Source organism: Taudactylus pleione, unplaced genomic scaffold (assembly GCF_031769625.1).
Source record: "Taudactylus pleione unplaced genomic scaffold, aTauple2 ptg001274l, whole genome shotgun sequence".
Classification (NCBI taxonomy): domain Eukaryota; kingdom Metazoa; phylum Chordata; class Amphibia; order Anura; family Myobatrachidae; genus Taudactylus; species Taudactylus pleione.
The window spans coordinates 2,200,957-2,213,905 of NW_028285674.1; the positions used below are offsets into that span (position 1 = coordinate 2,200,957).

The 12,949-nt window shown below is 44.5% G+C and overlaps 1 protein-coding gene across 2 annotated transcripts in view; it reads left to right on the top strand.

The window, feature by feature from the left end:
* The window catches only part of LOC148443424 (protein-L-isoaspartate(D-aspartate) O-methyltransferase-like), a 69,696-nt gene that overhangs the window by 20,864 nt on the left and 35,883 nt on the right, over nucleotides 1-12,949 (top strand). For both annotated transcript variants that reach the window (XM_088462844.1, XM_088462843.1), the window contains one exon: nucleotides 12,381-12,532. In XM_088462844.1, coding sequence (XP_088318970.1) covers nucleotides 12,415-12,532 — 118 coding nt within the window. In that variant the 5' untranslated portion in view covers nucleotides 12,381-12,414. The remainder of the gene's footprint in view (nucleotides 1-12,380; nucleotides 12,533-12,949) is intronic.

A 12,949-nucleotide genomic window follows, 5' to 3' on the forward strand; every position in this document is an offset into this window, starting at 1 on the left:
ACAGCAGATTGTATCGTTACATGCTGCATGTAACTGCACCATGTCATACATTGCATGCGGGTGTAGACACTGTACGATGTGTACGATATATAGTTCCGATCCGTGCGAGGACAATATCTTGCACGATACATCGTATATTGTGTGTACCAAGCTTTACACTTTCTGTCCCCTCTCTGGGTGTCTCTCAGTCTCAGATTGCTAGGATCTGATTCCCAAACTTTGTCTCATCTCTGGAGTGATGCTGCTGGGGCTTGGCTCTGGCCCCCTGAGAGCACTACCACTGAGTCAGCTCCCAGCAGTAACAGGCTCTGGAGCCTGTAGTATATCACTGCTGGCTGGGCCGGCAACAGGGGCTGCATCAAACTGGTCAGACCCAGCTGGCTTGCTGGCCGCATACAGCTTGCGGGACGCATTTTGCCAATCTATGCTTCACAGGCTACTTATAGTCTGGTCAGGTGACAATTCTGGTGGGGAAAAAAGGGCCCATATTTTTGTTTATTAATATTGACAGCAGTGGTCGAAGTGGGAATTGTGAAGTGGAGGTATGGAAAATCTAAGGTTGTACTTAGGCGAGTGCTGGTAAAGGGGGTGTGGTCACTCACAAGGGGGGTGTCCCTAAGACACGCCCCTTTTTCACCAGTGTAGTGTACCACACTATATACACTATGCTACAAAATAGTGCCCCTTATACAATGCCCACGGTAGTAGTGCCCCCTATGTAATGCCCACAGTAGTAGTGCTTGTTATTTAATTCCCTACAGTAGTTTTGTCCCCTATACATTGCCCACGGTAGTAGCGCTCCTTATTCAATGCCCACAGTAGTGCCCCCATGCAATGTGCACTGCAGTATTGTCCCCTATACATTGCCCACAGTAGTATTGCTCCTTATGCAATGCCCACAGTAGTGCCCCATGCAATGCCCACAGTAGTAGTGCCCCTATACAATGCCCACAGTAGTAGTGCTCGTTATTCAATGCCCACAGTAGTTTTGTCCCTTATACTTTGCCCATGGTAGTAGCGCTCCTTATTCAATGCCCACAGTAGTGCCCCCATGCAATGTGTACAGTCGTAGTGCCCCCTATGCAATGCCCACTGCAGTATTGTCCCCTATACCTTGCCCACAGTAGTATTGCTCCTTATGCAATGCCCAAAGTAGTAGTGCCCCTATACAAGGCCCACAGTAGTAATGCCCCTATGCAATGCCCACAGTAGTAGTGCCCCCTAGGCATTGCCCAATATGCATGCTAGTAGCTGGGAGAGACTGGAAGTGGGCAAGGACTAGATAAAGGTGAGAAAACGAGTGCGTAGACAGCAATGGACCAAAGGCAGGTGAAAAGGTGGCGGGTAGCAGGAGAGGACTGAAGGCAGGTGAGGAAATGGGAGGGTAAGTGGGCGAGGACTGGAGGAGGCAGGCAAAGAGGCGGTAGGTGGGTAGACGGGAGTGGACTGGAGGCAGGGTAAGGAGGCGGGTGAGTATGACGAGAGGACTAGAGGCAGGTTTTAGGCAGTGAGAAGGTGGGTGGGAAAGGACTGGATGGGGCAGGGAGACGGACGAGGAGGCTTGCTAGTAGGCAGTAGAGGACTAGAGTTGGGTGAGGATTGGAGGTAGGTAAGGAGGTGGGTGGGTATGCGGGGAGTTCATCTCGTAAAGTGAAAAGTAAAAAAAACATTTCAAAATTCTAGACCCCAACTAGCTAGAATTATTAAGACTTTGGACAGTCCGGAAATCAGGTTCTCTGAGTGTTATTAATAATTACAATAAATAGTTGGCAACCCGGCTTCCCTCTTTCTTACTCTCCCCCCTCTTTACTCTTCCTTAGCTCACCTAATTTTCATGTGTGTGACAGAGCTGTGTCAGAGTCCCCAGTCCACTAGTAGGCTAATGCCAATGAAAGCCCCCCTCCCTCCATAATTCACTCGCGGCCACACGCCTGACCTATCCCTGTTGCGGCCAGATGCCAGACCACCCACTCGTGGCCATACTCTTGACCTCCCCGCCCTTGGCCATACTCCCGATTCCCCCCCCCCCCGCAGCCATACTTCCGACCTTCCCTCCCTGTTTGCAGCCATACGCCAGACCACCCCCACCTGCGGCCATACTCCCGACCTCCCCCACCCGCGGTCATACTGAGTTCCGAACTCGCGGCCATCCTGACCACCCCCCGCCCGCAGCCATCCTGAGCATTACATTACACGCTGTCAGGATCCAGGTACTGTAGCTGTGGCACGAGCAGCGGTGGAGAAGATCAGTGAGTCCTGGCAGCGAGAAGCAGTGCACCTGAAGCCGGCACAGCTGCCGGAGTCGTTCTCCAGCCGCCTGCAGCCAGCGTCCTCTGATCTGTGATCACAGACTGACAGACCGCATCATTCTAATTATGTCCGCTTACTGCAGTGTATTATTATGTGAGGCTCACAGTGTCATAATAATAATAATCCACTGTTGTAGTCGGGCATCATAAGAATGTTGGGGAGATGGGGTACAAAAGTTGTACTTATTGTAAAACAAAAAGCACTTCCTCTTACTTATTTCCTCACATGGCGGCTGGGGCTGTACTGAGGGCTGTCATCCTGCTACTGACAGCCTGTGAGCAGTGTTAGTGTAGCGGCTCAGGGCTGAAGCCACGCCCCTGCCCTCTGCCTTAAAGTTGAAAAATAATAGTTTAGTGCTCGAAGTGGCGGTATGTCATACCGTTGTATACCGGCACACTTCGAGCACTGATTGACAGACTTGACCTAGTTGTCTGTATACCTTAAGGTGCCACAATGCTCTGCAGCAATAGACAGTTGGGAAAGCAGGGCATATGTAAACATATAGACATATAAAGTGGACAACATAAAATGCAGTTGTGAAAATGAGTAAGATGGACTGGAATCGGTATGTAATGCCGGCTGCAGGGATGCTTGCTGTCAAAATACCGAGAGCGGCATCCCGATGGTTGTGTATCCTGACGCGTCGGGTAAGTATACTTACCCTCCCTTCTTGTAGCCTAATGCAAACAGCTCTGCAATTCTGTCCTTGCAATTATGGTAATGCAGTTGGAGGCATCATGACTCCTGCATGCATTACTTATCCAAGCTGCGTTGTCCAACGTAGCATCGGATTATCTGCGGGGACATCGGCCGGCTAAGTGACCCAAGGGGTCACGCAAGCTGGCCGCCGCAGATGAGCGAAAGAGGCCAGAAAATCTCTGCCACTCTGCGTGCGTTCATGCATGATCCATACTGCACAGTGCGGGTCAGGCGCCTTCATAGATTCCTAACCATCGTGAATCTGCGTTCAGCAGTGCACTAGCGGCATTGCTGAATCAGGCCCTCTGTACGCAGCTGTTCTGCAAAAATATGCTAATGATTTAGCTATTGTTTTTTGCTGAGGGGATGATTCTTAGTTGGGAGCAAAGTTAAAAAAAAGAAGAGCAGGTAACTTTTTTTACCTGGACAATTTTTTTTTTTTAATGCATTTCATGGTAACTACTGGCTGCTTTTGCATGCATGTAGCCCGCAAATGCTGGCCAGCTTTATTTATATGCTGCAAATTAGCTTGGAGTTTGGACCTGCCTCTCACAAATCTAAGGGGTCTATTTACTAAGCAGTGTTAGGAGACAGAGTGAAAAGTGATAAGGTGCCAGCCAATCAGCTCCCAACTGTCATCTCACAGACTGTTTTGAAAAATGACAATTGGGAGCTGATTGGCTGGCACCTTATCACTTTCTTATCACTTTTCTCTCTGCACATTATACATCTGCCCCACCGGCAGTGTAAAATGGTTTTACCAAGGTGCAATATTGTTTGCTTTTTTTTTTGCTTTACTCCCAACTCAGAATCTTGCCGATAATCTCATGTACTGTAAACTATAGTGCAGCAAGCATTAACTTTTCAGAGAAGAGAAAAATACAAATAAACCTTAAGATCTTTATATAAATTATGTAGGATGCAATGTGTTAGAAAAAAATATATTCTAGAGATCTATTATTTTATAAGTATGATTTGTATGATAAACAAAGGCTAGCCTCTTTATCAGTGGTGATTGTAACCATTGCCCCCATAATAGCCACTAGTACCAACGTCTTCATGTATACATGTGTCCTCATACACTATTGCTGCAGTCATGCAAAACGGACCCTTGCTGCACACCAGGTCCCAAGCAACTCTGCTTGTGCAGCAACACATTGCCCCCACCCCCCCCCACCCATACTTCTTCCCCTTAACCCATTCATTTAGTACATACTCCATATATATTACTCATCTGTCCAGTTCTAATTCCCAGACCGCAAATCTTAGGTAGGAACTTTGATTATGTCTCACTCGCGAGATTCAAGCTCCATAGAACAGTGACAGCCTAGCAACATATTTATTCTGATTTTAATTAGGGATATGCGCCGGACCATTTTTGCTGGATTTGGTTCTGATCCAACCCAGGCCGGAGATCCCTGGGGAAGCTGGGGGACCCCTCCAATAAAGGGGTCCCCCTCTCCAGTGCACCCATGGCCTAGGCTGATAGCCCGGGACTATCCCCGCCACCCCTGGGCGGTGGGTGGCGGGTTGATCGTGTAAGAGTAGTGTAAAAAGAGAAGAGTATAAACAATGTCTTTACAGTAGAACTACAGGTCCCAGCAAGCCTCCCCCACATGCTGGTACTTGGAGAACCACAAGTACCAGCATGCGGGGCATTAAGGGCCCGCTGGTACCTGTAGTTCACCTGTAAAGAAATGTTTAAATAAGCACAATACACATACACCGTGATAGTAAAGTTTTAATACATACACACTCACACATACTCACCTACATTACCTGGAGTGGTCCCCTTCCCCCTGTAGGCATCAACGGTCTTGGTAAAACAACAAACCGAAAAAACATGATCCACGCACTAGGCAACAACCACGATGGTTGTTACCTCCCGAATGAAGAGCTCAGACACGGCTTCTGCCCTTGTAGAGCTGTATCTGAGCGTTCATTTGCTGAGAGAGGTCAGCCGCCGCCTCTCTCAGCCAATGAACGGCTCCCTCCATTGAAGTCAATGGTGGGAACCGCAAAGTAAACTTTAGCTACCCTGCGGCTCTCCATTGACTTCAATGGAGGGAACCGTTCATTGGCTGAGAGAGGCGGGGGCTGACCTCTCTAAGCCAATGAACGCTCAGATACAGCTCGACAAAGGCAGAAGTCGCGTTTGAACTCTTCATTTGGGAGATGTTATCTGTTGTGTGGCTCGTGTTTTTTCGTTTTTTTTTTTTTTAAGAAGACCATGTATGCCTACTTTGGAACAAAGAGGACAGATCCACGCATAGGAGGTGAGTTTTTTTTTTTAACCACTGGTCCCTATGGATAATCTACTGGAGAAGGGGACAGATACTACAGGTGAGTATGTGTGAGTGCATGTATGATAAATAAACTTATACTGTGTACAGTGTGTGTGTTCTGTGTTTTTTTTATGATTGCTTTTGCAGTGGAACTACAGGTACCAGCGGGCCTGTAATGCCCCGAATGCTGGTACTAGTGGTTCTCCAGGTACCAGCATGTGGGGGAGGCTTGCCGGGACCTGCAGTTCCACAGCAAAAGACAAAATTTGAAACTATTTCAAATGCACTACACCTGCACCCACCGCCCAGCCTAGGCCTGGGGTCCCCTTGCCCCCTGCTAGACAAAGTCCGATGCTGGTTCTGGATAATACAGGGGGCTCTACGCATTTTTTTTCTCCCTGTATTTCCAGAACCAGGACCAAATCCGAGCCCAGTGCTGGTTGCTCAAAGTTCGGAAGACCCCTACGTCGCTTGTCCCCCGTATTTTGGAAACCAGGGCTGGTTCTGACTAGCCCGGTGCTGGTTGTGCTTAAGTATGGGGGACCCCTACGTCGTTTTTTCCCCGAATGTTGCACTACCAGCACTGGGTTTACTAAAGCCCTGGGCTGGTTGATCTTTTAGGGGAGGGGTCACGACGTTTTTTTTTACACAGGTTTATTCATTCATAGAGCCGAACTCTCGCGAGAATCCAACGTCAGGTGGATGACGTTCGGCCTCGCAGCGGGATCCAAGTCAGACGGGAACACCGAAGCTGCGGTTCTGGTGGACTCGGATCCCCGATGTTTGGAGCGGTTCGGATTCCACAGAATCTGAAACGCTCATCCATAATTTTAATAAGATAAGATATATAATATATATAAATAATAATATATTAGTCCAAACAAGCGGCGGCACTCGGAGACTTACTCAAAAAAGTCAAAAGCGTGTATTAAGAATACATATATATGTAACACCAACGTTTCAGGACTACCGAAATCCGGTGCTTGTCTGGACTAATACAGTGGATGAACTTTTCCGGAGGGCACTGGATTTATTGAAACCCCTTAGGGTGAGTGCCATTCCGATTTGGATATGTGTAATAAATATATATATATATATCTATATCTATTTCTATCATGAGAATAGATAAAGTTTGTTTATTGAGGAATAACACATGAGTTGCACTTACAGAGCTACCACTAGTGTAGGGTTAACATCCACAGTATCCACCTCCCTTTTTCTGGATCTGGAGATGGCCTTCTTTAGGAGGCAATTTGGAGAACACTTCATACAGCTCAAATTATTGATGTTTGTGATGTTAACAGTTTTTTAAATTTTTTTTACAAAATCCCCAAATAAAGGTCAGAGTATATAACTTGGCGAGCGTCGGGAGGATATTGTGTTATTTTCAGCTTGTTTATGTGCACATCTCTCTTGGGTCATCTCAAAATATTTCTTTGTGTAAGTAATTAGAGAGGACATTTTCCCTCCCAGCTGTTCTGATTTGTGTTCTGCTTGTTGCAGTTGTTCCCTTGACAATCATATGGTAAACTGCTATTTAGTCTTGTGATGGTTGTCTCCAGGATGTAAGTAGGCTGCTATAAATTGTATGAACTTTTCTATTGATATTTCATGGTATTGAAAAGTTCTTTAATTTGACAGCATTTGGGAAAGGTGCTTATCTATCTTTGGTATATTAAAACAAGTTTTATGAAAGGCACAATACAACAGACAGGTCCAGTTCCAAGTGTTGTTTAATACCATGTCTAGAAACGAGGGGCCTCTGTAACATAGTGAGAGAGGTGATTGTTGGAGAATACAGTACAATCATGACAGTATGAATGCCGTCAAGTCGCTATGAAAAATAATTGCTTTCCAATCTAATCTTGTGGTTCCAAAGCACAAAAAGTAATTTTATGTATAAACTAACACGATAGAAGTTTAACAATTTAGAGTAAAACAAAAAACAAAGTATATAATAAGTACAATATACAATAAGTACAATCGATACGCATGCGCTCTGGATCCAGCAAACAGCCACTCAATCCTGAAAGCTGTGGTCACACAAAGGAGATGACTGAAGGCTGGAGCCAGAACCCAGCCATATATACGGTTCAGGTTACATAGATAACAAAGAAGACAAGTTGGCAGGTTTTCATTGATTCCGGCTTCAAGTCAGTCTGGTACGATACAGGTCATTGGTCAGTTCATAAGATGTCATCAGAGGTATGGGTCAGTTCTCCAAAGGTTTCATTGTGTATCTTCCCACCGAAGAACTAGTTCAAACTGGCTACAACACTACATACAGAAAATAGCATTCTAACCAATAACTCCTTATCATCCATAACTTGGGTATGCACGGTGCGATCTCTTTGCAAATAGAAACTGATTTCTGCAAATAAATAGGGATTTCGTTTGGTACCAAACATGACATGTCCACTGTATCCTGAACCTTAAATCTCTTTTAAATATATCTTATATCGTCATTATTAATAACTATAAATAACTCTGGTTATTAACTATAATGTGTGGGAACCATTTTATAAGTGCGTGTGTGTGGGTGCGTATATGTGTGTGCGTTCGCATTTAATTGTGTTAAGAGCGCACCGGCATGCAGTAGCGTGCCAGTCACATGCTATTAGATAAGGGACGATAGTGTAGACAGATAATAATTGTAAATAAACAATCCCATCCAATTATCTGACTTTGACAACAGCTACTCAGACTGTCCACTTGCTGATACGAAATAGAGGTCCTGGCATTAAAGATTGATTGAAAGACATGGGGCCTGATTCAGAGTTGTACGCTGATGCACACCTGCATATAGGCTAATGCTGCAGAAGGTGTCTGAAGGAAGAAGATGCCTCCAGCCAGCACCTCAGGTCTGATGGATCGGATCAACATCGCGACCACAGCCCTGTTGGTAGCAGCATCGGCCATTTGATTAAGCCTAAGCTTACTCAGAATGGCCACCTCCTGCCACTTGCAAGGCCAGTAAATCTACGTCGGCAGATGCAGATACTGGCCTCGGCACTCCCAGAAACCGGGGCAGACACGCCGCCATTTTCTGGGAACACAGGCAGTGCATCCCTGCCCTCAAATGACCGCAGCATGGCAATCATGCTGCGGCTTAGGGTGGACTGTGACCGCCATCGCAGTCGGTGGTCAGCACATGAGCTGTAAATATCCTGATCATTAAACATCAGAGTTGTACGCAAGCCATTTGGTATGCGTACTACTCTGATTCGGGCCTATAGTGGGAGATGTATGAAGATGTGGTAAGTGCCAAATGCGCTATAACCAGGGTTATTTAACTCTTGCATTGAACCTCGGTATGTATTAAAGTAGATAAATTAGGGAAAATCACTTTTTTCTCCAGTATCTGCAAAGATATAACGATTTTGCCATTGCCATACCAAAACCACTTCTGCGACATGCCTGTGACACTTCCATTACATGACCATGAACGAACAGTGCATCCCAGAGTACATGTGGCTCAATCGATCCTGCAACCCTGTGTGTACTCACTGTGGGACACAGGCGCCGTATGACTTTTTAGATTTAGGATTGTTTAGTTTGTCCCATTACTTTTGGCCCCTTAAAAAGTGGGAGGCACATATAGAAACCGTTGTAATTCCTACACCGTTCACCTGATTTGCATTTAATTACCCTCAAATTAAATCTGAAAGTCTGCAGTTAAAGCACAACTTGTTTGTTTCATTTCAAAGCCATTGTGGTGGTGAATAGAGGCCAAAATATGAAAATTCTAATATTTGTGCACCTGACTGTATTTGGGCATATCTATTACAAAATCTTATTTCTATCTTAATTCTATCTACCTACTTCAGTCACTCAAAAAAGATCTTACAAAGTGGACCCCCCCTCTGTATTTCTTGGACCGGTCATGTTAATTCTATAAAGATGAACATTTTGCCCAGATTATTATTTTAGGATTGCCCATCTTTGAAAGATATTTTCATGCAGCACAGCTGAGCCATATTGTGTCCTGGCACTATGCAAGGGAGTAAAAAATGGGTACTTCTTGAGAACGACTTGGTGGGTGACCAACCTGTGAGCTTTCTCCCCTGGCTCTCTCAGAATATATGACTGGCCTTGCATGAAGGCTATTTTGCAAGTTTGGGACAAATTCAATAAACAGTTGGATTTGGCGCCATACCCGTACCCTCCGACTACCCTCTGGGATCATCCACATTTCCCTTTGGGATGCGTATCCTCATATATGCATCCATGAGTTTCTGTTGGAATAACTAGAATCCTCCACATCCAAGGTGACTTCACACCCCACTCTTTTGCTGATTTATGTGAGAAATATGGTTTATCACCTAGCTTTCACTTTACATATTTGCAAATCAATAGTTTAATAAATTCTCACAAACTTAAACAACCTACCTCGTTTGAATGTCGTTGCATTTATGATCCCAGACGTAAGCTTATTATTTCTCTCCTATACTCGTTGCTAGCCACCCCACCTTTCGAGCTCAAGGAACTCTTTGAGCAGGCTTGGGAATGTGACTTGGGAGTTGGCTTGGAGGAGAAGGAATGGGCAAATATGGGCTAAGGGTTGCCCCTCTATTAACACTAATATCAAGGAAAACTCCTTTAAAATGTACTCGCATTGATGCATGGTCCCAGCGAGGGTACACCTTATTTTTCCGGGATCATCAGACCAATGCTGGGACCTATATGCATATTTGGTGGGATTGTCCGGTGATCTCTAAATACTGGAATTACTTTTTTTCTTTGATCAATAAGGTGTTGGGTATCTCCCCTCCAAAGGACCCACTCATTGGGTTACTGTGTAAGCCCCTCAGATCCCTCCACTAAACCCCAAAAAAACTCAGTGGCCACATCTGTAATGCAGCCAAACTTTTGATCGCTGTGAATTGGAAGCAAATAAATGCTCCTCCAATGTAGGCTTTCAATAAGATATTGTTTACTGCGTCAATATATATATTTCCGCTCTACTCAATGACACTGTACTTAAATTTCATGCAACATGGGACCCTTGGTTCTCTTCTTACCAGAGACAACTCCCTGGTGTGGTATGACACTGTCCTTTTCTGGTTCTGATCTGTTATATGTTGTCTCTCTCAGTTCCTTCCTTATTTCTCTGCTCCTCCCCTGATGTCTTCTTACTGTCTGTGTTATTTTATTTTGCTCTTTAAGTTTGAAATCAAACATACATAATACCAATAGTTTGTCGGTATCTTTATTGTACATTTAAACGCACAGGTTTTTATTGTCAAATTTGTATTTGTTTTATACACTTAATATATTTTTTAATACTACATACAGTATTTGTTTGTCAAATGTTATTATAAATAGATGAAAAAATATAAACAAAAAATCATAAACTTGTGTAAACATTGACATTGCGTCTTACTCAACATGATCTCCGCTATACAGGTGTGAGAAACAGTGGCGTAACTAGGGCAGGGCGAGCGGGGTGCGTGCCCTGGGCGCCGTTGGACTGGCGGCGCGGGGGGGCACCGCCGGCCACGGTACTGGCCCGTCCTAGTTAGCCAGTGTAGCGCCGACCGCAATGAGTGCGGTCAGCGCTACACATTTACACAGGACCGGCGCTAGGCTTCCAGCGCCAGTCCTGTGTTTCACACCTGAGCCCGTTCCCTCCCCCTGAGCGCTTGCCCAATAGCGCCAGGAGGCGGGCTCAGGCTGTGCATAACACACGCATCGCCGCCAGCGCTGGCGGCGATGCGTGTGTTAAACAGCAGCCAATGAGAGTCAGATAGACTCTCATTGACTGCTGCAGCACCCACTGCAAGAGCCGGACTTCCGTCCGGCTCCTGCAGTGGGTAATGGGACTGACGTCATGACGTCTGTCCCATAATGCTGAGCGCGCCAGTCCGGGTGGGAGCGGCGTCGCCCCATTTTTAAGTGACCACGCCCATCTTTTTCCCCCGCACGCGCACATCTCTGGATGTTTGGAAGTGGGGGGCTCCCTTTTCAAATTTGCCCTGGGCTCCAAATACCCTAGATACTCCACTGGTGAGAAATGGAAATAAATAAGACTATGAATACTGATGTGTCAATCAATTTATTTTATTCTAAACATTGAAAACAAAATTTTATTTTGGAAAAAATAAAATACAAGTAAACCAACATTTATTTAAGATCTGGTAATCAGGTAAAATTATATGCTGGAATTTAGTTCACTCTGAAAGTTAGGAGAAAAGTAAACTTAAATTAGGAATCTTTAAATATTACAGATTATCCTATTGGTTCTCATACAAGACTGTAGCTACAAGACACTTATAAAGTATTGTACTGTAGTTAAATGTGTATAGAACTTTCTATGTTAAGGGAAACAAATATGTTTTCATGGGATGTAGTCATAATTATTGACCATCATAATGTCGACGTCTGAAATGTCAACATGTGAAATGCTGACATTTTCATAATGCTGACACTTAGGGCTAGGCTGTGGAAGTGAAGGGGTAGGTGCTAAGGGGAGGGATATGTATGTGCTGTTGGGAGTGGAGGTTAGTCACTAGGGGGGTGTTAGGGATTATCGATACTCACCACTGGAACCGCCGCAGGTCAGCTGACCACTGGACACGGAAGACACCTCTGGAGATGTCAATCCCACGAACCATATAAGTCATCGCTGGACCACCAGGAACATTTGTCGACATTTTAGTCATATTGACATTTCATCAGTGTTGACATGATGAATGTCAATGTCGACATTTCAACCATGACATTACATTCTCATGTTAACATTATATACTTAACTCTGGTTTAATGTTGTCTAATCTAAGCACTATGCAATCCATTCTAAAAACACACAACTATTTGTTTGGTAGGAGCCTGACTGACAAACTTGCATCCATTTGTTGCAGAGATAACGACCACTTCTTGCTAACAACAGAAAGCTATCCCTTTACTTGTCCAAGACCAGACAGTAGATGGGAACTACAAGCAACATTTAAATTTAGGCTGACCTAACAAGGTCCCAAACAGTTTGTCAGGCAGAAGCTGACCGGTCCAATCTATATTCAGTATCCTCTTCTATGACTCTCTTTTATCCTCAGTAATCTGATGCAGCTCATGTTTTCTTTCTTATAGAGCTAGCTGTGGATTGTCCCTTCGGTCCTGTGACATGAGCGGTTTTATACGACTGGCCACAATAACTTTACCATTTGGACTCCTATTCACAAAAACCATGGCTTGGACCTCTAGTGGAAAAACACACATCGATCTCATCAACAATCTTCAAAGTGAGTCAGTGCCTCCATATGGTAGCTCCTTTCCTTACACTGTTATAATAGATCTACTTTTAGTTCATATATTTATCATTTATACAAATATGGAAAACACATTAATGTAAAATTGTTTTATTCCTTTTTATTAATGTAATTAGTTTTTTTTTCTTAAATGTAACCTTCAGTTGTGGAAGTATGTTGTGTTTATTTACAATACACCTTCACAAGATAAAATGCACTTCAGCACTGAAACATCAGTATAAATAAGATTGAATGCAGGTATTGTTCACATTTTTAGTTTAACTGTCCTTAAGCTGAGTACACACTGACAGATATATTGGACGATCAATTGATCGGCCAATATATCTGGTGCCCGTCGGCCAGTGTGTACCAGCGATATGTCTGTGAACGATGTCGTTCAGACATATCGCG